We start from the raw sequence: 22,731 nt of genomic DNA, 5'->3' as shown, positions 1-22,731 counted from the left end.
ACTCACTGTCTCCTGGTGATTGGTTCAAATTCCCCCAGCTGCCTTTCATGTCTAAGGCGGGACTAGAACTCACCGTCTCCTAGTCATTGGCCCAAAGTCACCTAATTGGCTTTCATGTCTAAGGTGGAACTAGAACTCACCGTCACCCAGTTTTCAGGCCTGCACCTTCATCGTTAGTTCAAACTGTTTAAATCTTAATAAAATCTCAAGTGTGTTTTAATTCAGCCACATGAGACCATGTGAAAAACAACAACAAACCTTCTTTGAATTTGCATGCAGGAAAAACGAACGGCAAAAATCTGGTGCCTTTGGAATCCTTTAGATCTCCTGATTCAAATAAAATATTTGGAGGGTGAGAGGTCATTGGTAGGGCTGGAATTCATGACTGTGTATACGTTTCCTCATAGGCTTTTACGACCGGCAATATTCATGAAGTCTTGTTCTAAATATAATCAGGTGGGTGAAGTCAGTTGCTTGCTATGCATCGCAGGCAGAAAAGGAAACCAGGGGAAGGGACGAGAAGAAAAGAGAAAGAGAAAAGAAGAGGCAAGATGACAAGGAGAAAAGGAGAAGAGAGGGATGAGAAGAGAACAAGAGAAGAGAAAGAAAAGAGACAACAAAGAGAAAGGGAAAAGAAGACAAAGGGAAAAGGAGAAGAAAAAAGAGAAGAGAGAAAAGAAAGAAAAGAGATGGCAAAGAGAAAGGGAAAAGAAGAGAAGAGAAAGAGAAAAGGAGAAGAGAGGGAAGAGAAAAAAGAAGAGAAGAGAGGAGAGAAGACACAACAAAGAGAAAAGGAGGGGAAGGGAAGAGAAAGGGAAAAGGAGAAGAGAGGGAAGGGAAGAGAAAAACAGAAGAGAGAAGAAAAAGAAAAGAGATGACAAAGAGAAAGGGAAAAGAAGAAAAAAGAAGAGGAGGGAAAGGGAAGGAAAGAGAAAGAGAAAAGGAGAAGAGAGGGAAATGAAGAGAAAAACAGAAGAGAGAAGAGAAAGAAAAGATGACAGAGAGGGAAAACAAAGAGAAAAGGAGAGGAGGGGAGGAGAAGGGAATATAAAGAGAAGAGAACAGAGAAGAGAACAGAGAAAAGGAGGGAAGAGGAGAGGAAGGGAAAAGAAGAGAGAAGAGAGGAGAGAAAGAGAAAAGAAGAGAGGAGAGGATCTGCTGTTGAACTAACTTGAGGAAGAAAAAGGAATTTATGCGCTTGCTTTTCACACAGGGTGCTCAACGCACAAGGTCAGGTTAATGCCTAATCAGCCCCCCTGCCAACCTCTGGCCTCCCGGTCTGGTATGAGGCCACGGCTCTTGTAGCCAAAACAGTCGCCAGAAGGTTCAAAGGTCCTGAGATAAAATATCTCTCTGCAGGCTGATGACTTGGAAAAGAGACATGACACCAAAGGAAGAAGAATGAGAGGGGAAAAAAAAGCCAGCGCCCAGTGGGAGATCATCAAGCCAAATGCCATTGGCATTGCTTAGGAAAAAAGAAAGAAAGAAAGAAAAAGAGAGAGAGAGAAAGAGAAAGAAAGAAGGGAGAGAAAAAAAGGAAGAGAGAGAAAGAAAGAAAGAGAAAGAAAGAAACAAAGAGAGAGAGGGGGCCGAGAAAGAGAAAGAAAGAAAGAAAGAAAGAGAGAAAGAAAGAGAGAGAGAAAAGAGAAGAGAGAAAAGAGAGAAAGAGAAAGAAAGGAAGAGAGAGAAAGAGTGAGAAAGAAAGAAACAGAGAAAGAAAGAAAGAAAGAGAGAAAGAAAGAAAGACAGAGAAAAGAGAAGAGAGAGAAAAGAGAGAAAGAGAAAGAAAGGAAGAGAGAGAGAGAGAAAGAGAGTGAGAGAGAAAGAAAGAAACAGAGAAAGAAAGAGAAAGAGAGGGGGCAGAGAAAGAGAAAGAAAAAAGAAATAAATAAAGAGAGAGAGAAAAGAGAAGAGAGAGAGAGAAAGGAAAGAGAGAAAGAAAGAAAGAAAGAAAGAAAGAGAGAGGGGGCAGAGAGAGATAAAGAAAGAGAAAGGTAAAGAAAGAAAGAGAGAGAAAAGAGAAGAGAGAGAGAAAGAGAGTGAAAGGAAAGAAAGAAAGAAAGAAAGAAAGAGATTGCTGCCCCTTGCACGTCCATCTGTCTCTTTTTTTGAAGCTTCCTTCAAGTCCTCTTCCTCAACAAACAAACAGGGGTGGAGGTGTTTGATTTACAAGTGTTTTAACATGCAACCAAGAATGCCTTCCGGCAAAGCAAAACCCAAATTCACAGCAATTGTAAAAGGACGGCCTGCCTTAGACAAACATCGTTAATTCTCTTCCTTTCCCCAGAAGTTGCTTCCCAGATTTAACGGGTGATATCCTTGTCTCCTGTTAATCTTATAAATAGCTCTTGTGGTTCAGTGGCGGAAATACAGCAATGCTGGCTCACTCTGCTCACGGCCAAGAGTTTGATCCTCACAGGCTCAAGGTTGACTCAACCTTGTATATACTGGGAGGGTTTAAATGCCCACTCAAAATAGCAATAGCATTGAGACTTATATACCCCTTCATGGTGCTTTTACAGCCCTCTCTAAGCTTACAGAGTCAGCCTCTTGCCCCCAACAATCTGGGTCCTCATTTGACCCACCTCGGAAGGATGGAAGGCTGAGTCAACCTTGAGCCGGTGTGGGCAGAAGCCCATTACTGGGTGTGACTCACTTAACAATCATCATCTCGAGGCTCGACTACTGTAACGCTCTCTACATGGGGCTACCTTTGAAAAGTGTTCGGAAACTTCAGATCGTGCAGAATGCAGCTGCGAGAGCAATCATGGGCTTCTCTAAGTATGCCCATGTCACACCAACACTCCGCAGTCTGCATTGGTTGCCGATCAGTTTCCGGTCACAATTCAAAGTGTTGGTTATGACCTATAAAGCCCTTCATGGCACTGGACCAGAATATCTCCGGGACCGCCTTCTGCCGCAGGAATCCCAGCGACCGGTTCAGTCCCACAGAGTTGGCCTTCTCCAGGTCCCGTCGACTAAACAATGTCGTCTGGCGGGACCCAGGGAAGAGCCTTCTCTGTGGCGGCTCCGACCCTCTGGGACCAGCTCCCCCCTGAGATTAGGATTGCCCCCACCCTCCTTGCCTTTCGCAAACTCCTTAAAACCCACCTCTGCCGTCAGGCATGGGGGAACTGAAACATCTCCCCCTTGCCCATGTTGTTTTGGTGTTAGATTGATTGTGTGCTTGTTTTTTTTTATATTCTGGGATTGTTTTTATGAATTTTTTAAGCTTAAATTGTAATTGGATTGGTGGGTATTGGATTTGTTATTATGTATTGTTTTTACCTTGTTGTGAGCCGCCCCGACTTTGCGGAGTGAGCAGCTCCGAGTTTGCGGAGAGGGGCGGCGTATAAATCCAATAAATATAATCTAATCATTTAGTAAGAGAAATGCAAGTTATAAATCAAGGTTTCTATGTACTCCACTGCAGACTTTTGAAAAATTAATCACTCAGAGAAGCTGCTCCGAGTCCTCAGAGAGGGGCGGCATACAAATATAATAAATTATTATTATTATTATTATTATTATTATTATTATTATTATGTGGTGAAATCCATTTTTTTTACTACTGGTTCTGTGGGCGTGGCTTGGTGGGCGTGGCTGAGGAAGGGCACCGAAAATCCCCGTTCCTTCCCTACTCCAGGGCGAAGGATCTTGCAAAATCTCCATGGGGCGAGCCAGAGGCGGTATTTGCCGGTTCTCCGAACTGCTCAAACTTTCTGCTACAGGTTCCCTGTTGGAACCTGCTAGATTTGACTCAGTAGTATCAACCCCTAACCCCCAACATTTTTCCCTTAGACTATCCACAATTGACCTCTCCAGGTTCCTTAGAGGTCAGTAAGGGGCGTGCATAAGTGCACCAGTGTGCCTTCCGTCCCCTGTCCAATTGTCTCTCCTTATCTCATTTATCGTTTCTTCCTTTCAAAGATGTCCACCTAGACTTTTATATCTTTTCTTCTATTCTTTTCTTTATTTATATTATTACATATCTATTCTCTTCAATGTGCATTATGTAACATAGAAACATAGAAACATAGAAGACTGACGGCAGAAAAAGACCTCATGGTCCATCTAGTCTGCCCTTATACTATTTCCTGTGTTTTATCTTACAATGGGTATATGTTTATCCCAGGCATGTTTCAATTCAGTTACTGTGGATTTACCAACCACGTCTGCTGGAAGTTGGTTCCAAGGATCTACTACTCTTTCAGTACAATAATATTTTCTCATGTTGCCTTTGATCATTCCCCCAACTAACTTCAGATTGTGTCCCTTTGTTCTTTTGTTCACTTTCCTATTAAAAACACTTCCCTCCTGAACCTTATTTAACCTTTTAACATATTTAAATGTTTCGATCATGTCCCCCCTTTTCCTTCTGTCCTCCAGACTATACAGATTGAGTTCATTCAGTCTTTCCTGATACGTTTTATGCTTAAGACCTTCCACCATTCTTGTAGCCCGTCTTTGGACCCGTTCAATTTTGTCGATATCTTTTTGTAGGTGAGGTCTTCAGAACTGAACACAGTATTCCAAATGTGGTCTCTATATAAGGGGATCACAGTCTCCCTCTTCCTGCTTGTTATACCTCTAGCTATGCAGCCAAGCATCCTACTTGCTTTTCCTACCGCCTGACCACCCATTTTGAGACTGTCAGAAATCACGACCCCTAAATCCTTCTCTCCTGAAGTTTTTGCTAACACAGAACTGCCAATGCGACACTCAGATGGAGGATTCCTTTTCCCCAAGTGCATTATTTTACATTTGGAAACATTAAACTGCAGTTTCCATTGCTTGGTGGTGCCATGTATTGGACAAAATAAATAAATAAAAATAAAATAAATTTCACCCCTGACTCAGAGACAGAAATTTATCCTGGCCGTCCTCTTCTTCCAAAAACACCTCTCTTCCTTTCGTGCCTTGTTTTGGGGGAATTGGGGTGGGTGGTCCCTTAAAAAAAAAAGACACACACACACACATTTCTGCAAATACCCCCACCGAAGCCGACCCCAAAGCCCGAATCCTGCCCACCCACTCTTTAAATAGGTCCTTCCAACACGACAGATGAAGGGGCCAGGGGTTAGATAACGCTTTCTAAAATTATCTCCTTCTCTCCCTCTTTACATCAACGCAGAGGCCGCCTTCGGAGCGAAACTATTTTAAAAATCCAAACTGCAGCCCACTCCTCTCTTCAAAACCAGGAGGGGAAAAAAATATGCATATGCTTCTTCAGTCCAAATTTATCGAAGGCGGCTTTCAATTTGCGCGTCCCACACTCTCTGCCTGGTTCGATTGCTTTGCAAACGCTTAACGTTAATGGTTTCCTAATGTGAGTTGAGATTTCTTCTCTCTCTCTCTCTCTCTCTCTGTGTAAGGGGGCCACCCAGACATTAAATTTCCGAGTGGGAGGCATTGCCACCGTTATTTGCAAAAGCCGCGGTGCTGCCATGGCTCGCCGTGGTGCCAAACACAACCTGCTGCTTCGCACATTGTGTTGGTAAGAAATGATGTTTCGGAACGGTGGGAGATTTATGGCGGAAAGTGTTTCCTTTCCTAGCGGTGTCGGGGACAGAAATATCCCTGTTTCTATCACTTTCCCCCCCCCCTGCCCTGGAGTTTGAGTCACTCCAAGGCCCTGTCAGCAGCGTTGGACTACAACTGCCATCGTCCCCAGCCAGCAACATTTTCCCCTCCAAGCGTGGAAAAATATTGGGAGAGTTGGCGAGGGCCAATTCTCACATGTCTCTAAATCGGGGGAGTGTGGGTGGTGGTAATCAATCAATCAGAATTGAGCTGGAAAGGGACCTTCTAGTCCAACCAGTCTCAAAATGGGTGAACAGTGCTGTCAGGCGGTAGGGAAAGCAAGTAGGATGCTTGGCTGCATGGCTAGAGGTATAACAAGCAGGAAGAGGGAGATTGTGATCCCGCTGTATAGAGCGCTGGTGAGACCACATTTGGAATACTGTGTCCAGTTCTGGAGACCTCACTTACAAAAAGATATTGATAAAATTGAAGGGGTCCAAAGACGGGCTACAAGAATGGTGGAAGGTCTTAAGCATGAAACGTATCAGGAAAGACTTCGTGAACTCAATTTGTATAGTCTGGAAGACAGAAGGGAAAAGGAGGACAGGATCGAAACATTTAAATATGTCAAAGGGTTAAATAAGGTTCAGGAGAGAAGTGTTTTTAATAAGAAAGTGAACCCAAGAACAAGGGGGCACAATCTGAGGTTAGTTGGGGGAAAGATCAGAAGCAACGTGAGAAAATATTATTTGACTGAAAGAGTAGTAGATGCTTGGAACAAACTTCCAGCAGACATAGTTGGTAAATCCACAGTAACTGAATTTAAACATGCCTGGGAAAAAACATATATCCATCCTAAGATAAAATACAAGAAATAGTATAAGGGCAGACTAGATGGACCACGAGGTCTTTTTCTACTGTTAATCTTCTATGTTTCTAGTTGCGTAGGGTATTCCGTTGTGAGTGGAGGGCTCTTCTGGTAAAGTATCTCTGGACTTTTCCTAGAAATGTGGTGTGGGTTTACTTATTTATTTATTTATTGTTAGGGTTGAAAGGGACCATGCAGGTCATCAAGTCCAACCCCCTGCCTGAGCAGGAATCCTAAAGCACCCCAGCCAAGTGGCAGCCCAATCTTCCAGAGTTGGGGAGTTCACCACCTCCCCAGGCAGGTTGTTCCAATGGTCGGTCGCTCTGACCGTCAGGAAGTTCTTCCTTACTTCTAGGTTGAATCTCTCCTTGGTCAGCTTCCAGCCGTTGTTCCTCGTTCGGCCCTTTGGTCCTCTGAAGAATAGAGTGACCCCCTCCTCTCTGTGGCAACCCCTCATATACCTGTATACAGCTATCATGTCCCCTCTGGCCCTCCTTTTCTCAAGGCTATCCATGCCCAGACAGACGAGCTGCATTCAAGGATTGGTCTGGCGAAAGTTTTGTGTGCTATGTTTACAATTAGGTGTGTTTACAAACGTTTATTTGTAAACCTATTTGTAAACAGAACATACAAATAGGTTGTTTACAAATATGTTTACTTTTTAAAACAGAACGAAGATGGGATACAAAGGAATCACCCAAATGCAGAAGGAGCACAAATGTTTTGTGTACTACAGTGACTGCTGAGAAACCGCTTAATTATACGCTGCAGGATAATTATGGAGTAGTGTATAACCGTAAGCATTTAGGTACGTCAGGAGTTGCTGTTATCTGAAAAGGACCACGATCTTTTAAATCACCTTGTCAAAACCTCGGCCTCCCGAAAGGCTTAAGGATTGTCTCTCACCCAACCACCTACCTTCAAAGATTTGTGACTTACCAAGTTGCATGCCAGCCAATAGGTATACATTAACATTTCTGGTCACTTGGTAACTTCAGATAACAGTTTCCTCCTGCAATGGTTTATTTTAATTTTTTTGCAGTCACCCCATGCATGCAATCCAAAGAGTGGAAGAGGGTATGGATTTTTGGGGGATGTTGTGGTTAGCTTTGGCCCATCTCCTGCCCCAAGGACTGTGGATGTGGGGGAGACATCCACATACTGCAGGCCTGTTTTGCCCCTGGTGGAATCTGCTGATGAAGGCTCCTCTGACCAAGAAGACATGAGTGACAGGGAGGAGGAGAGTGGGGCAGACAGCTCAGAAGGAGATCAATTATCCAGCTCCTCCTTGGATTCAGAACAAGAGTTAATGATACAGCCACGCATGTGGAGAGCGATGCATAGGCAGCAACAACTGAGAGATTATTATCAAAGAAAATGAGGCCACCTGTGGTTGGGTGGGGCTGTGGTCATTAGTGAGGCTGCTATAAATAGCAGCTTGTGGGTTTGGCCATTGTGGAGGATTATCTGATCCTTGTGTTTCGTGACTGCTTTACTGACTTTGACCTTTTGTGTGCTGATTTTTCCCCGCTTTGAAACTAAACCAGAGCAAAGTGTGTTTCACTTTGTGAAAGAAGAAGGACTGTGAATTGCCTCACAGCTGCAAGCTAAGTATCACAGAACTGATAAGGGACTTGTACCAATGACCAGTTTGTTTGGAGACGTGTGCTCTTTGCTATACCAAAAGAGGGCTTGGTTTAAGTGAATTTTCAGTATAAAGAACATTGTTTTGAATTTTCAAACGTGTGTGTGTCTGAAATTTGTATCTGTGAATTTTTGGGAGGATTCTACCAGAGAGCCTGACAGAACAGGGGAGGAGAGAAAAAATTTGCCCTCCGCTCCTAACCTAAGGGGGGGGGTCTTTGATGTTCTTTGAGCTTTGTTGTATTCTTGCAGGTGTTTCATTACTTATTAACACTGATGACGTTACTGAATTGGGTCACGAAACATCTGCAGTAAAACAAGCAGATTCAGAGCACACCAAAGACCGCACAATCTTACTCCTCTCTGCAAATCCCGTTCCCTTCTAGCACTGCTGACACTATCTAGTTGGGTCATGAAAATGTAAAATAATGCACGTGGGCAGGGGGGAGGCAAAGTTGGCTCTTCTATGACTTCTGGACTTCAACTCCCAGAATTCCAGAGCCCATCATTCTAAGTCAGGAATTCTGGGAGTTGAAGTCCACATGTCATAGAAGAGCCAACTTTGCCTACCTCTGCATTAGGGGGGAAAAAGGAATCTTCAATCTGGGTATTGTATTGGCAGTTCTGTGTTAGCAAACACTTCAGAAGAGAAGGATTTAGGGGCAGTGATTTCGGACAGTCTCAAAATGGGTGAAGAGTGTGGTCAGGCGGTAGGGAAAGCAAGTAGAATCCTTGGCTGCATAGCTAGAGGTGTAACAAGCAGGAAGAGGGAGATTGTGACCCTACTGTATAGAGCATTGGTGAGACCACATTTGGAATACTGTATTCAGTTCTGGAGACCTCACCTACAAAAATATGAAGTATTGATAAAATTGAACAGGATCCAAAGATGGGCTACAAAAATGGTAGAAGGTCTTAAGCATAAAACTTATCAGGAAAGACTTCATGAACTCCATCTGTATAGTCTGGAGGACAGAAGGGAAAGGGGGCGCATTTATTTATTTATTATTTACATGATCGAAACATTTAAATATGTTAAGTAAGGTTCAGGAGGGAAGTGTTTTTAATAGGGAAGTGACCCCAAAAACAAGGGGGGCACAATCTGAGGTTAGTTGGAGGAAAGAAGCAACATGAGAAAATATTATTTGGCTGAAAGAGTAGTAGATGCTTGGAACAAACTTCCAGCAGATGTGGTTGTTAAATCCACAGGAACTGAATTTAAACATGCCTGGGATAAACATATATCCATGCTAAGATAAAATACAGGAAATAGTATAAGGGTTGACTAGATGGACCATGAGTTCTTTTTCTGCCATCAATCTTCTATGTTTCTATGTAACAAACTGGATGTAAATAAGCCCCCTGGCAACAGAAAGCAATTCTGATCCTTTTGTTTTAAGGGCCGACGACATACAAACTCGCCTTTTTTTTCCACCTGTTTTATTTTTTTATTTCAATTTTTAAAAAAAGATATCCAGACACATCCGTTGAAAATCAGTTTAAAACCACAGTGAAACCAACCGCCAAGCCAAATACGAACAATTAACACGAGGTCTCTGGATGATTTGGAAGATTTCGCTGTTTCCCAGAAAGGCAGGGTAATAGATAGTTTCATTTGGAGACCGGGAACGTTAAAAGTGACGACGTCTTTATTCCAAAAACACTGCACCATTGTCTTCTTGCCCCGAAACGTCAGCTGCACCTGACAATTAGTGGTTGCACGAGATGCTATCGCGCCAGGTAAGGAGAGGCTGACGGGTTTTTTATTTTGATCAAAGGAAAGAAAGAGAATGCAAGGCCCGAAGTGGCTATCTCCAAACTTGGCAACTTTAAGACGTGTGGACTTCAAATCCCAGAATTCTCTAGCCAGCAGAGCTGGCTGGAGAATTCTGGGAGTTGAAGTCCACACGTCTTAAAGTTGTCAAGTTTGAAGACTTCTCGACTATCCTAACATCTAGCAGTGCTTATTAAAAAAATAGATTTTTTTCCCCCTCTTCTCCTATCCCAGACCTTAAATGGCCTGCATTTGGAAACAAAACAGACCGGCTAACTCTAATACCATTAAGTTGCAGTAAGCAGATCGCTTAAATGTTAAAGGCAGTTGCTTTTTTTCTCCTGGACGAAAGGAGGAGATACCCTTGGCTAAACACAGCGTGCTTGGATGACCTCAGTGAGGCGGGCTTGCCTTCCTTCCTGCCTCCCTCAAACATTTTTCTGCAGCGGGGGGGGGGGGATTCCTCCGACATTTTGGGTCCTGTATTTGACAATTCTTCTACAAATGGCAGGTCGTTTAAAATCTTCTCCTCACCGTAGCTCCGTGCAGTGTCCCCCCAAAACTGTCCCAAGAAGAGCGAAGAAGCCCATTGGAAGAACCGCGACCAGCCCAAGGAGATGATCTTCCAAGCTTTTTTTTGCAGAACGTTTGTCCAAAGTTCTGGAATTGTCAACCAATCCCCCAAATGACATTTTCACCCGGTGCTCCAGAATTATGGAAAACCTCACGGGGATAACTAAATTTCTGTCTGGTGCGCACCTTTTTCCAGTAACAATAACAACACCACACACCTGGGAAAAGTTTTTTTCCTCTCTCTAAACAAACTGCTTACGTCTCTATCTGGCTCCTGGTCATGTCTTTGTATTGTTTGTGTCTTCTAATTTGTTTTAGCTGATCTGGAGAAAACGAGGAACGGTTCCAGAAGGAAAATCACAATGCCCTTTTGTCGTCACTACCTCCCTCCACAACCTCCGACAACAGAGGCCCGATTGATCTACCTGTTGATTAAAACAAAAAATGCAAAGAAATATTTGAAGATCTAGACGCAGCAGGAATCTAGCCGGGGGAAAAATTTGACTTCCCTGACTTCTGAAAAACAGCTTTTTTGAGGAAGCGAGACCTTTTAAAATTGTGTTTTCACGTGGCACATAAATCCCAGGAGAGAGGGAGCCACAGCTGGCTGGCAAACACCAGACTCAAGTTGCGAAAGCAAAACCAAAGAACCGTTTGGCACAATTCTGGAATCGCAGGGGTGGACGAGAGCAGGAGGGACGAAGGCAGAGAACGAAAAAAACGCAACCTCTCGTTTTACTTCCTGCCGTTTAAGGGGGCGAAACAGCACGCGTGGAAGTCTTAACGTGGTTAAAAATGTACACGCTGGTTCTCGCACGAGGCTGCCAACCCTGTCATTACATCCTGGAGAGAAGCTCGGCTGTTTTGCGGCTGTTTTGCATCCAACTTGAGAGGCTGGGCAGCATCTGGAGAGTAACTGACCGCGAGGGGTTTCTTGCCCTTCCTTTTTTGGGGAGAAGGTCTTTTTTTTTTTTAATCGGAACTTCTTCCCCATAAAAAAATCTCGCCACCAGAATCCAGCCCAAAGAGGAAAGAAGCGGAAGAAAGGGCTCCTGGATTAAATAACCTCCCCCCGGATGAAGATCAATCCGCAATCATTTTTTCTTGATTTCAGAATAAATGGTACCGCTGTCCAAAGGCTTTGAAACGGGGGATTTTGAAGGTGGCTGAGAAGTAGTTTTTGAGTTGAAAGCTAGTGTTGAATATTGTATGTCTTCTTCACCCTGTTAAAAGAGGAAAGCGGAGGGAAGGGAATGAGATGGAAAGATTAGAACGCAGAATGTAGAACAATAGAGGACACACAGATAACTCTCTCTCTCTATTCCTTCCTTCCTTCCTTCCTTCCTCTTTCCTTCTCTTTCTTTCTTTCTTTCTGTCTGTCTTCCTTCCTTCCTTCCTTCCTTCCTTCCTTCCTTCCTTCCTCAATCCTCAGGGTTTAAATCTGTGTGGAATTGGCCCTTCCTTCCTTCCTTCCTTTCTCAATCCTCAAGGTTTAAATCTCTGTGGAATTGGCTCTTCCTTCATTCCTTCCGTCTTTCTTTCTTTCTTTCTTTCTTTCTTTGTTTCTTTCTTTCTTTGTTTCTTTCTTTTTTCTTCCTTCCTTCCTCTTTCTTTCTTTCTCTTTCTTTCTGTCTTCCTTCCTTCCTTCCTCAATCCTCAGGGTTTAAATCTGTGTGGAATTGGCCCTTCCTTCCTTCCTTCCTTCCTTCCTTCCTTCCTTCCTTCCTTCCTTCCTTCCTTCCTTCCTCAATCCTCAGGGTTTAAATCTGTGTGGAATTGGCCCTTCCTTCCTTCCTTCCTTCCTTCCTTCCTTCCTTCCTTCCTTCCTTCCTTCCTTCCTTCCTTCCTGTCTCAATCCTCAAGGTTTAAATCTCTGTGGAATTGGCTCTTCCTTCCTTCCTTCCTTCCTTCCTTCCTTCCTTCCTTCCTTCCTTCCTTCCTTCCTTCCTTCTCAATCCTCAGGGTGGAAATCTGTGTGGCATTGGCCCTTGCCTTGCATCGTCAGCTCTCCACGAAGGAAGAAACGAGAAACAGGAATAGCAACACAACAACACGTGCCTTTGGAGACCGATATCAAACAAGCAAGCAAACATTAGTGCAGCGTTTTCACAGCAAACCCGTTCCTAACGGCGAATGATTCGGGAACCACGAGAAGTCCATTTTTAAAATACGCACGCGACAGCATGTCATTTGTCAAGCTGTGATTTAAACACGCAGGTTTTTCTGCTTTAATTCCTTTTTTGTTTGCCTCTTGCTCCTGTTTTCCCTAGTGATGTTATGGTTGCCCTGCTTGGATTCTGCTCATTGTAAGCATCATAAGCTCCAGTAGCTGTGCCCAGTTAAAGGCACCGGAGCGCAACAACGAAAGTGGCAACTCTTCCTTAATGTGTAGAGGCCCAGAAAACTGGCATTAGAAATATTTATATACCGGTAGTTGCCTAACAGGTTTTATTCTCCCCCCCAAAACTTTGGAAATTCTCTAATTAATTGCAAGGGTTTTTACTTCCCAGTTGAATCTGGTTTTCTTAAAACTCCTCTTGGATCTCTGTAGCCAACAACTGACTGTACTACAGAAATACAGTGATACCTCATCTTACAAACGCCTCGTCATACAAACTTTTTGAGATACAAACCTGGGGTTTAACATTTTTTTGCCTCTTCTTACAAACTATTTTCACCTTACAAACCCACCACCGCCACTGGGATGCCCCGCCTCTGGACTTCCGTTGCCAGTGAAGCACCCATTTTTGCGCTGCTGGGATTCCCCTGAGGCTCCCTTCCATGGGAAACCCCACCTCCGGACTTCCGTGTTTTTGTGTTGCTGCAAGGGAATCCCAGCAGGGGAATCCCAGCAGCGCAAAAACAGGCACTTCGCTGGCAACGGAAGTCCAGAGGTGGAGTTTCCCAGCGAGGGGAGCCTCAGTGAAATCGCAGCATTGCAAAAACACAGAGGTCCGGAGGTGGGGTTTCCTATGGAGGGGAGCCTCAGGGCAATCCCAGCAGTGCAAAAACGGGCGCTTCGGCTGGCAAAAGGGGTGAATTTTGGGCTTGCACACATTAATCACTTTTCCATTGATTCCTATGGGAAACATTGTTTCGTCTTACAAACTTTTCACCTTAAGAACCTCGTCCTGGAACCAATTAAGTTTGTAAGACAAGGTATCACTGTATTTAACTTACCTAAACTTACCCAAGAGTGAAAAGAAAGGGCTCTCTTGATTGTCTGAACTGGGACTATACTTTACTCACCTTGGGGAATGCTGCTCGGGTTCCTGAGTCTTTAGAATCCATTAAGGTTATGATGACCCAGGGAAATAATTGATGTTAACGACATAATAACAATGGCATAATAAGTTGCCCCTTAGTAGCAACCTGGTCTACAGAATACAGCAAGTTCTGATCTGGCTTTAGTATTTTTTTTAGTTTTCAAATCATCTGGGGCTACGTACAGGCAGTCCTTGATTTATGACCGTAACTCATACCTCGCTGTGGCCAGTAAGGGCCCACAGTCGGCCTTCGCCAGGTCCCGTCTGCCAAACAATGTCAGCTGGCGGGACCTCGGGGAAGAGCCTTCTTTGTGGTGGCTCCAACCCTTTGGAACTAACTGCCTCCAGAGATCTGCATTATCTCCCCCCCTCCCGGTCTTCCGGAAAGCCGTTAAGACGTGGCTTTTCCAGCAGGCCTGGAATTAGGCTGATTGTAAGTATGTATGTTTTTTATATTATTGTTATTATTGATTTTTATTATCAGCTTTTTAACGGTGTTTATTGTTGTTGTATTTATTTCAATTGTTAGCTGCTCAGAGTCCTTTTGGAGGGAGCGGCATGTAAATAAAATCAATCAATCGATAAATAAATAGACTTTCAGTCATTAAGTCGTTGTGGTCATTAGGTTGAATCAGACCAGATTTTATGATCATTTTTATGATGGCCGTTAAGTTTTTTCCAAGGATGTCATAACTTTGAGCTGTCGTTAAGCAAGTGGTTGTAAGATGTATGACCTGTATGACCACTTGCTGAAGTTTGTAGAACAAGCTGCCATGGAAGGAAGGCAGCAGCGCGTGTGAAATAGTGAGCCGTTCTTAAGCGGGGCCTTTGTCTCTTCCTTTCTCAAACACTGAAAACAGATTCTAAAGTTGGAGCCCAACATTTCCAGGTTTCTAAGTTGACTTTCTTTCCGCCTTGAAATCGGGGCACGATAAGACATTATAAGGATTGCTCTCTTACCCCTTTGGGCTTGGTGTCAGTGGGCTGGCCTGAAATGACAGAGACAGACGGGACAGAGAGAGAGAGAGAAAGAAAAAAAAATCAGGGAACTGGAACAAATGAAATTGCATCCATGCTCGTAAGAGATACAGAGCCAGCTGAGAGGTTATATTGGCTCCCTGGGGGGTTTGCTATCCCCCCCAGCCCACCAATGGTACCTCTCTTTCTCCACCCCCTCCAGGGAGGTTCTGACCCGGTGCCGACTCGTACTGGGTCTCCTGATGGCTGGAATTCGGGATTCCCCAGCGGAGCACGGGGAACTCCATGCCGCTTCGGCGCTGGCCATGCCCCTTCTCCCAGTCCCTCCATGGCAGTCTCATGTGCCCTCTCTGATATGGTTCTGTGTGCTACCAGTGGCACGTGTGCCATCGGTTCGCCATCACGGGCCTAGGTGGTCAAAGTCCCTTCTGGTGGAGTTCTTGAATGCTCTCTAAGCTTGGTGGTTTCTGTGTAGAGTTGGGTCATGAAACAAGGAGATCATTCAAGCTCAAAGAGCACCTAGAAGTCCACAGTTCAATCCCAAGGAATGGGTTCGTATCTGTTGAACGGCCCTTCCATATGAAATTCTTATAAAGAACTTCAAGAAAGTCCAGACCATGGAAGATCAATGGAAGACCGTTGTTGATTTGACAAAAGGGACCAGAGATTTCTAGAATTGGGGCCCGTTCTCACATTTCCTATGGTTCAACACACCTACCTTTCCTTCCTACCTGAGTTCAGGTCCGGACCATTCAAGTCAATGCAGGGGTAGACAAAGGGGGTCAACAGCTTCCACCCCCACCCACATGCCTTCTTCATGCTTGTATCCATGTAGCAGAAGCTCAACGGAGATGTAGAACCATTTCTCCAAATTAATATCCTGCCTGATCTCACCACCTCGGGGGAGCTGTGGGGTTTCACCCTTCCACCCCTTCCCGCCCCATGAAAGCTACCAGGTAATATAGCAGCAGAAATCCCAAGTGAGAATAGGAGGAGACCCACAGAAGAAAAGAGGTGAACCCCAACAAAAGCAGTAGCTTTTTTCCAGAAACCAAGGTGCCAGGAACAGCTGGGAAAAAGCCCACCCCATACCGAAAGAGCATGCAGGAATTTCCCAGGATGCATTTGGGCTGTAGATGGAGACATCTACTCTCCTACGTTCTGGCTTTTACAGCAGTACTTCCTCAACTGCTGACATTTTAAGATGGGTGGACTCCAACTCCCAGAATCCCCCAAGTCATGCAGGGATTTCCCAGCATGCATTTGGGCTGTGGATGGAGAAACCTGTTCTCCCTCGCTCGATCTTACAGCAGTGTTTCTCAACCACCGACGTTTTAAGACGCGTGGACTCCAACTCCCAGAATCCCCCAGTCATGCAGGAATTTCCCATGATACCTTTCGGCTGTGGAGAAATCTGCTTTCCTATACTCCAGCTCTAAAGCATTGCTTTTCAAACCGTTGGCATTTTAAGAGGTGCGGACTTCAACTCCCAGAATTCCACAGCCATGCGGCTGTGGAATTCTGGGAGTTGAAGTCCGCACCTCTTAAAATGCCAACAGTTGAGAAACACTGCCTCTAAAGAGTGCAGGGAAATCTCATCCACTTTTGTTCCAGTGTTAGAGGGGCTCCCTTAAATCGTGACGCAACGTGTTAGTAGTGGGGAGACCGTATCACAAGGCATGCATCACACAGGGCCCGGCCCGGCCCAAAGGCTAATACTCACTGGGGCTGGAGGCCGAGGGTATATTTCCGTTGGATACGGGCTGTTGCTTCTTCCTAAATAAACAGCAGACACGTGTGACCCCAAACAAAATGGGGATCCATTACCCAACACAGCCAGACAATTATTTGGGGTCCTGCACTAGTAAAAACCCCTCCTCCCATTCTTAAAAATTCAACCCCTACCTTGCTGGCTACCTGGCCGAAGACACCGGCTTTCATTTTTAAAGTTTTCTACTTTTATCGCATCTGTTATTTGCAGAGAAATCTCCGCAGGGAAGCAGTGCAAAAAAACCAAGATAGTAGTTGTTGTGGTTGGGTCACAGTCAGTGTTCCCTCTAATTTTTTGGGGGTGGGGTGGGCGGAAAAGTATAGTGTCTGAGCGGCAGTCCCTTCGGGACTGGGCGGCACAGAAATAATAAACAAACAAACAAACAAATAAAAAACCCACCCTGTTTTGCCTCAGAGAATTTCAAAATAAAATACTGTACTGTGTGTCTATAACAGTGAGCTCATAATAGGGCAACTCTATCAATATCAAAATGCCACTTAAATAGTTGAGCTAGTTTCAAACTAGATTTTGATTTTCTTTCTCTCTTCCTTACTCCCATTATTTTTCTTTCTCTTTTCCTTCCTCTCTTTTTTCTATCTGTTTCTCTCTCTTCCTCTCTTCCTCTCTCTCTCCTTCCCTCTCACTCTTTCCCTCTCGGCTTCTGGGCAGGTTTGGAAAACTCTGAGTTGATGATGATTTTTAAGTGAGCGATTGCTCACTGCTCAGCTTAGAGGGAAATATGGTCACAGTCATCTCCTCTAGTAACGGACTTTGAGCAGAGGAGCCGGGTCCGTCCGAGCATCGGAGACCTGTGTGGCTATCGGAGGATTCAGACAGTGACGGGGAAGGAGAGATAGAAGCTGAAGGTTTTGGAGAGATAGCAATGCCTATGCAACCCGCAGTTAGGGCCTTGTCTGGGTTGGATGAGGAGGGGGTGATTAATGATCCAATTCCTGAATGTGTGGGTGAGAAGGATTAGGGGGAGGCAGGAGCAGCCGCGCAGACACAGGAGGAGATCTTGATCACAGCTGAGAGTCATAGGGAATTCTGCAGCCTGCATAAAAGGGGAAGTTTTGTGGTAGTGTCCTTTGCAGGAGTTATCGTTCGTGGTTTAACAGAGAAAAAAAACGAGATCCAGAGTTTTCTCTAAACCAACTTCCTTGGAGAAACTCAATTTTTGGACAATTGTTTTATGAAACTGTAGTTATTGCAAAAAAGTGCGAGTACCTTTCCTTCAGCCCAAATCAGATAATTATTTACAAACCTTTTGGGAGTTTTGGGACATTCATTATCGGTTTTGAAGATAACTCAGACTTTTTGGCAGTAAACAGACATTCTTTCGACATAATGGCGGCTCTCAGCCAATTTGTTAAGGAAATATATTTTGGTACAGTAATCCCTCGCTACTTCACGGCTCATCTTTTGCGGATTCGCTATTTCACGGGTTTTCAAAGGGGGCTTAAATCCATTAAAATTTTTAAACCCATTAAAAATTCATAAAATTCTTCTACAGCACTACTGTACTCTATTAAAGAAACTGGTAGGATATCACATGTAGTTCCAGCTGAGAAACATTATAGGATGACTGTTTCATGCAAAGGGTGGGTTTTAAAAGTCTAAATACTCGTTAAATACATTAAAAAATATCTTTCCTCTACTTTACGGAAATTCGTTTTTCACGGGGGGTCTTGGAACGCATGTATTTCTGAAATTCCAGTCTGTGTGTTTGATTTTGACTTTAATTACTGCTCAGCTGTCACGCCAGGCAGAATGAAAGTGATGAAAGACCAATGTTTTGGTGTAACAGCACGACTCTGCCACCTTTGCCAGTCGGATGCCTTCTTGCGGACACTGCTGCCAAGAAAATTGAGGCGTGAGGGGTCCTTGGCTCTGATTTTGTGTTGTGGTTGTCGGCCACTAGACCCTCCAGGAGCCAAATCAGACGAGGGGGCAGCGTGGGAGTTAGGCCCAGCATCAGGGCAATCTAAGATCTCTATGGGGGAGGGAGAGAGAAACAGGCAGAGCCTGGGCCATCTGTCAACCCTCAGATGGCGAGTCAACATCCCCCAGGTATGGAGGTGGCTGTTGAGGAAGAGGAGGAAGCTCAGTCCAGTGCCTTTGACGTTGGTTTGAAACTCAAACCGATGGGATGTGATATTTAAATGATAGATAGGTTGGAAATTCTGGTCCCACCTTGCTGCTCTCCAGATGTGCTGTAACTACAACTCCCAGAATCCCCAGCCCTCACAACCAGCCCTTACATGGGGCCACCTTTGAAGAGCATTCGGAAACTACAAATCGTGCAAAACGCAGGCACGCGAGCAGTCATGGGCCTTCCTTGACAAACCCATGTTTCTCCAACACTCCGCGGACTGCATTGGTTGCCGATTGGTTTCTGGACTCAATTCAAAGAGTTGGTCTATAATGCCCTACATGGCATTGGGCGAGATTACCTACAGGACCTCCTTCTGCCCCATGAATCCCAGCATCCGGTTAGGTCCCATAGAGTCAGCCTTCTCCAGGTTTCGTTGCTTGGCGGGGCCTAGGGGAAGAGCCTTCTCTGTAGGGGCCCCGGCCCTCTGAAATCAGCTCTCTTGGGAGATCTGTACTGCCCCCACCCTCCTTGCCTTCCACAAGAGTCTTAAGACTCATCTATGCCACCAGGGTTGGGGTGATTAGCCCCTAGCCCCCTGGCTGATGGATGTTATGTATGACTGTTTTTTCCCCCCGAACGCCATCACTCTAGTAAACAAATAATTCCCTCAACACTGTCAGACTTTCTACTAAATCTGCACTTCTATTCTACTAGTTTTTCTCATCATTCCTATCACCCATTTCCTCCCATGTGGACTGTATGACTGTAACTTGTTGCTTATATCCTAAGATTTTTATTAATATTGCTTCTTCATTGCTTATTGACCCCTATGACAATCATTAAGTGTTATACCACATGATTCTTGACAAATGTATATTTTATTTTATGTATGCTGAGAGCATATGCACCAAGACAAATTCCTTGTGTGTCCAATCACACTTGGCCAATAAAAATTCTATTCTATTCTATTCTATTCTATTCTATTCTGTTGTTTGAGTGGGTATGATTGGTTTTTTTAAAAATAATACTGGGTTTTATAGACCTATATTTAGTTTTTAAATTAATTGTATTTAGATGGTTATACTGTATTGCTCTTCTTTTATATGTGTTGTTAGCTGTCTCAAGTCTTCGGAGAGGGGTAGCATATAAATCCAATTAGATAAATAAATAAATTTATATGGCAGATCAATGTGAATAAAATGGTTACTAGTTCCTTGGTAAAAGCTCAATTTCACAATCCTATCAAATTCATAAATTTTATGCAAACTCCTCCACCCTCCTCAGAAATCCAACATCTTAAGGTTTTATAATTGTTAAAAAACATCAGGAAAGACTCCGGTCTTTCCCAAAGATGAACTGGGACTACAACTCCCAGTATCCCCAGCCAGCACCTCCGTTGGCTCATCCATGGGGATTATAGCTCCACGTACCTGCAAGGCTTCAGAAATTGAAACGTCAGTGGGTTCCAGCTGAGGATAGTCCGTTCTTACGGCCCATTGTGCTCCGGACTATAAGGATCATTAGATTCAGCAATGGGCACTGAATCTAATCCAGATCCCTGGGGATACTGGAATTTGGATACCTGCTCTGTTCCTTAGTGGATCCCATTTGGAATCTAGTAAGCCGGGTTAGAGCTGGCGTGCCCTGCCATTTCGGCCCCTTAAAGAGCTTCCAAAAGATTCTACCAGGAGTGATTTCGATCCAAGGTGAAGAAGGAGGAAAGAATGCAACTGTTGGTGAGATTGGTGCCACCAGCCCCTTAGAGTACAAGCCCATAGTTACCGTATTTTTTGGAGTATACGACACACTTTTTTCCTCCCTAAGAGAGGCTGAAAATTTGGGTGTGTCTTACACTCTAAATGTAGCTTTTTCAAAGTACCTCTACTTAAGAATGCCTCTACTTAAGAACTTTTCCAGATAAGAACCGGGTGTTCAAGATTTTTTTTGCCTCTTCTTAAGAACCATTTTCTACTTAAGAACCCGAGCCCGGAAAAATTTCCCAGGCAATTTGAGAGCGGCACAAAGGCCCAGCCAGTTTCCTGACATTTCCCCTTTAATTCTGGCCATCTCGGGCTTTTCTGGGCTGCCAGAGGAGCCTTTCGGTGGCGCTTAAGGAGGCTTTGGCAGTCCAGAGCGAACGGAGCATTTTCCTTTCTCTGGGCGCTTGGAGAGGGAATAAACCTCTGCCAGCGCCCAGAGAAAAGAAATGCTCCCTTCACTATGGGCAGCAACTGTCCTCCTCCTCTTCTTCTTCCTCCTCCTCCTCCCACCCAAATTCTGAGCTTTTATTTCTTTCCTAATGGGTTTGCACCCATTATTTGCTTTTACATTGATTCCTATGGGAAAAATGGCTTCTCCTTACAAACTTTTCTACTTAAGAACCTGGTCACGGAACGAATTAAGTTCTTAAGTAGAGGCACCACTGTAGTTTTTTTTTCCAGCCGTAAGTTCTTTGCAGGCTTACTTTCATTCCTACTCCCTCTGAAAAAGGTTTTTTCAGCCCCGACGAGGTTCTAGCGATCTTCTCGGCTTGCAGGATTTTTTTTCATTCCTACTCCCGCCGAAATAGGTTTTTTCCCCAGCCCTAACCAGGCGATAACACAATATGCTGAAGCTGACCAGACTAAGGATGCTCACCAGATGAATACCTGGTAGGTCGATTCCCACCCTCCTGTTTTCCGCCCCCCAAACTAAGGTGCGTCTTATACTCTGAAAAATACGGTAAGTGAAAATAGAGACCCAGAGGAGGAAGGACCTGGACAAGATCTAGAAGAGGATTGGAGAAAATTGGGAATCACCGACTCGGTGGGGAGACTTACCAACAGGAAACTTTGGTGAGCAGGAAGTACACAACGATCGCGCAAAGTGCCAAGCCGGCCAAAGAACCGATCGTTGTCCCAGCAATGGCTCCAGGTGACATACGGAGCTGGGGCTGTGCCTCATCTGTCAGAGAAGAACATGTGCAGGTTAGAGAGCACATAATAGTAATAGTAATAGTAATATTTATTTATTTATTTGATTTGTATGCTGCCCCTCTCCAGAGATAATAATAATAATAATAATAATAATAACAACAACAACAACTACTACTACTACTCTGGCATAAGCCCGTGAAAGTGGTCCCAGTGGTACTTGGCATGCTGGGCGCAGTGCCAAAGGATCCCAGTGGACACTTGAAAATCATCGGAATTGACAAAATCTCCATCTGTCAATTGCAAAAGGCCGCTTTACTGGGATCGGCAAACATAATTCGCCGCTACATCACGCAGTCCTAGGTGCTTGGGAAGCGCCCGACTGGTGATGAAATACGAAATCCAGCATAGTGATCTCGTTTGCTATGTTGTATTGACATAATAATAATAACAACAACAACAACAACAATAATAATAATAATAATAATAATAATAATAATTTATTAGATTTATATGCCGCCCCTCTCCACAGACACAGCTACAGGCCTCTCTATTTTGATGAGTAAATCAATGGGGGAAGGGCGGGTAGATTTCAGTGGGTGTGGCCAGCGGCGGGCAGCCACTTATCTTGCTACCCGGATGGTCCTTGGCAACCGGAGCGGGTGTGCATGCTCCCGAAAAATGTGCGAGAGATTTCAGCTATTCCAAATAGCAAGATTTCCACTATTTCCGCCCATATTTTGGCTTCTGCGCATGCAGAGAAGCACAATCCACCCAAAATAGCCAAAATCTTGCGAGTGCAAGCAAGATTTCGGCTATTTTTGTCTGTGTTTTTGCTTCCGTGCATACACAGAAGCAATTTTTTTTTTTCAATTTTCACCGGAAATCTTTCGGTCGTGGTATTCCTGGGCCATTTCCACTACCCAAACAGCGGGGGCCGAGCCCATGACTGAGTGTGGCCAACTTGATGTCACTCACGTCAAGGGATGCCTTGATGGCCTCTACTCATCCCTCCTCCCCCCAGACACTTCTCGACTGCCCTCCTGGGCTCCTTAGGACCCCAACAGGAAGCACTGGTTGGAGCTAAGCAGCCACCAAGTGTTGGTGAAAGAACTGGCTCATTTCAAATTGGATCTGACCGAGAAGGAGCTTCAGCAGAAGCACCTCACTGAGGACTAGGAGCCTAGGCTTTCCAAGCAGAGAGAATGCAAAGCCAGGCACTGTCCTGTCCCTTTGTTACACAGATTACAAATGCTCCTAACACTCCTCTTTAATAATGTTATTCATAACGGTTTTCTTCCAAATAATCAAACAATCATCTCATCAC

The 22,731-nt window shown here is 44.5% G+C and overlaps 2 protein-coding genes across 4 annotated transcripts in view; one reads left to right on the top strand and one right to left on the bottom strand.

The window, feature by feature from the left end:
- The window catches only part of LOC139174108 (uncharacterized), a 209,150-nt gene that overhangs the window by 26,819 nt on the left and 159,600 nt on the right, over positions 1-22,731 (top strand). The gene's annotated exons all lie outside the window — the stretch shown is intronic.
- The window catches only part of LOC139174107 (cell adhesion molecule CEACAM5-like), a 67,304-nt gene continuing 54,031 nt past the window's right edge, over positions 9,459-22,731 (bottom strand). The window contains exons 8-11 of one of the 3 annotated variants that reach the window (XM_070764190.1): positions 21,312-21,435; positions 16,350-16,402; positions 14,609-14,637; positions 9,459-11,605 (exon numbers count right to left, since the gene is read on the bottom strand). In XM_070764190.1, coding sequence (XP_070620291.1) covers positions 11,477-11,605; positions 14,609-14,637; positions 16,350-16,402; positions 21,312-21,435 — 335 coding nt within the window. In that variant the 3' untranslated portion in view covers positions 9,459-11,476. The remainder of the gene's footprint in view (positions 11,606-14,608; positions 14,638-16,349; positions 16,403-21,311; positions 21,436-22,731) is intronic. The other 2 variants (XM_070764192.1, XM_070764191.1) reach the window with 2 other exon arrangements.

This window comes from Erythrolamprus reginae, chromosome 11 (assembly GCF_031021105.1).
Source record: "Erythrolamprus reginae isolate rEryReg1 chromosome 11, rEryReg1.hap1, whole genome shotgun sequence".
Taxonomy (NCBI): domain Eukaryota; kingdom Metazoa; phylum Chordata; class Lepidosauria; order Squamata; family Dipsadidae; genus Erythrolamprus; species Erythrolamprus reginae.
The sequence above is the reverse complement of the archived record's forward strand: the minus strand, read 5'-3'. Positions and strand labels throughout refer to the sequence as shown.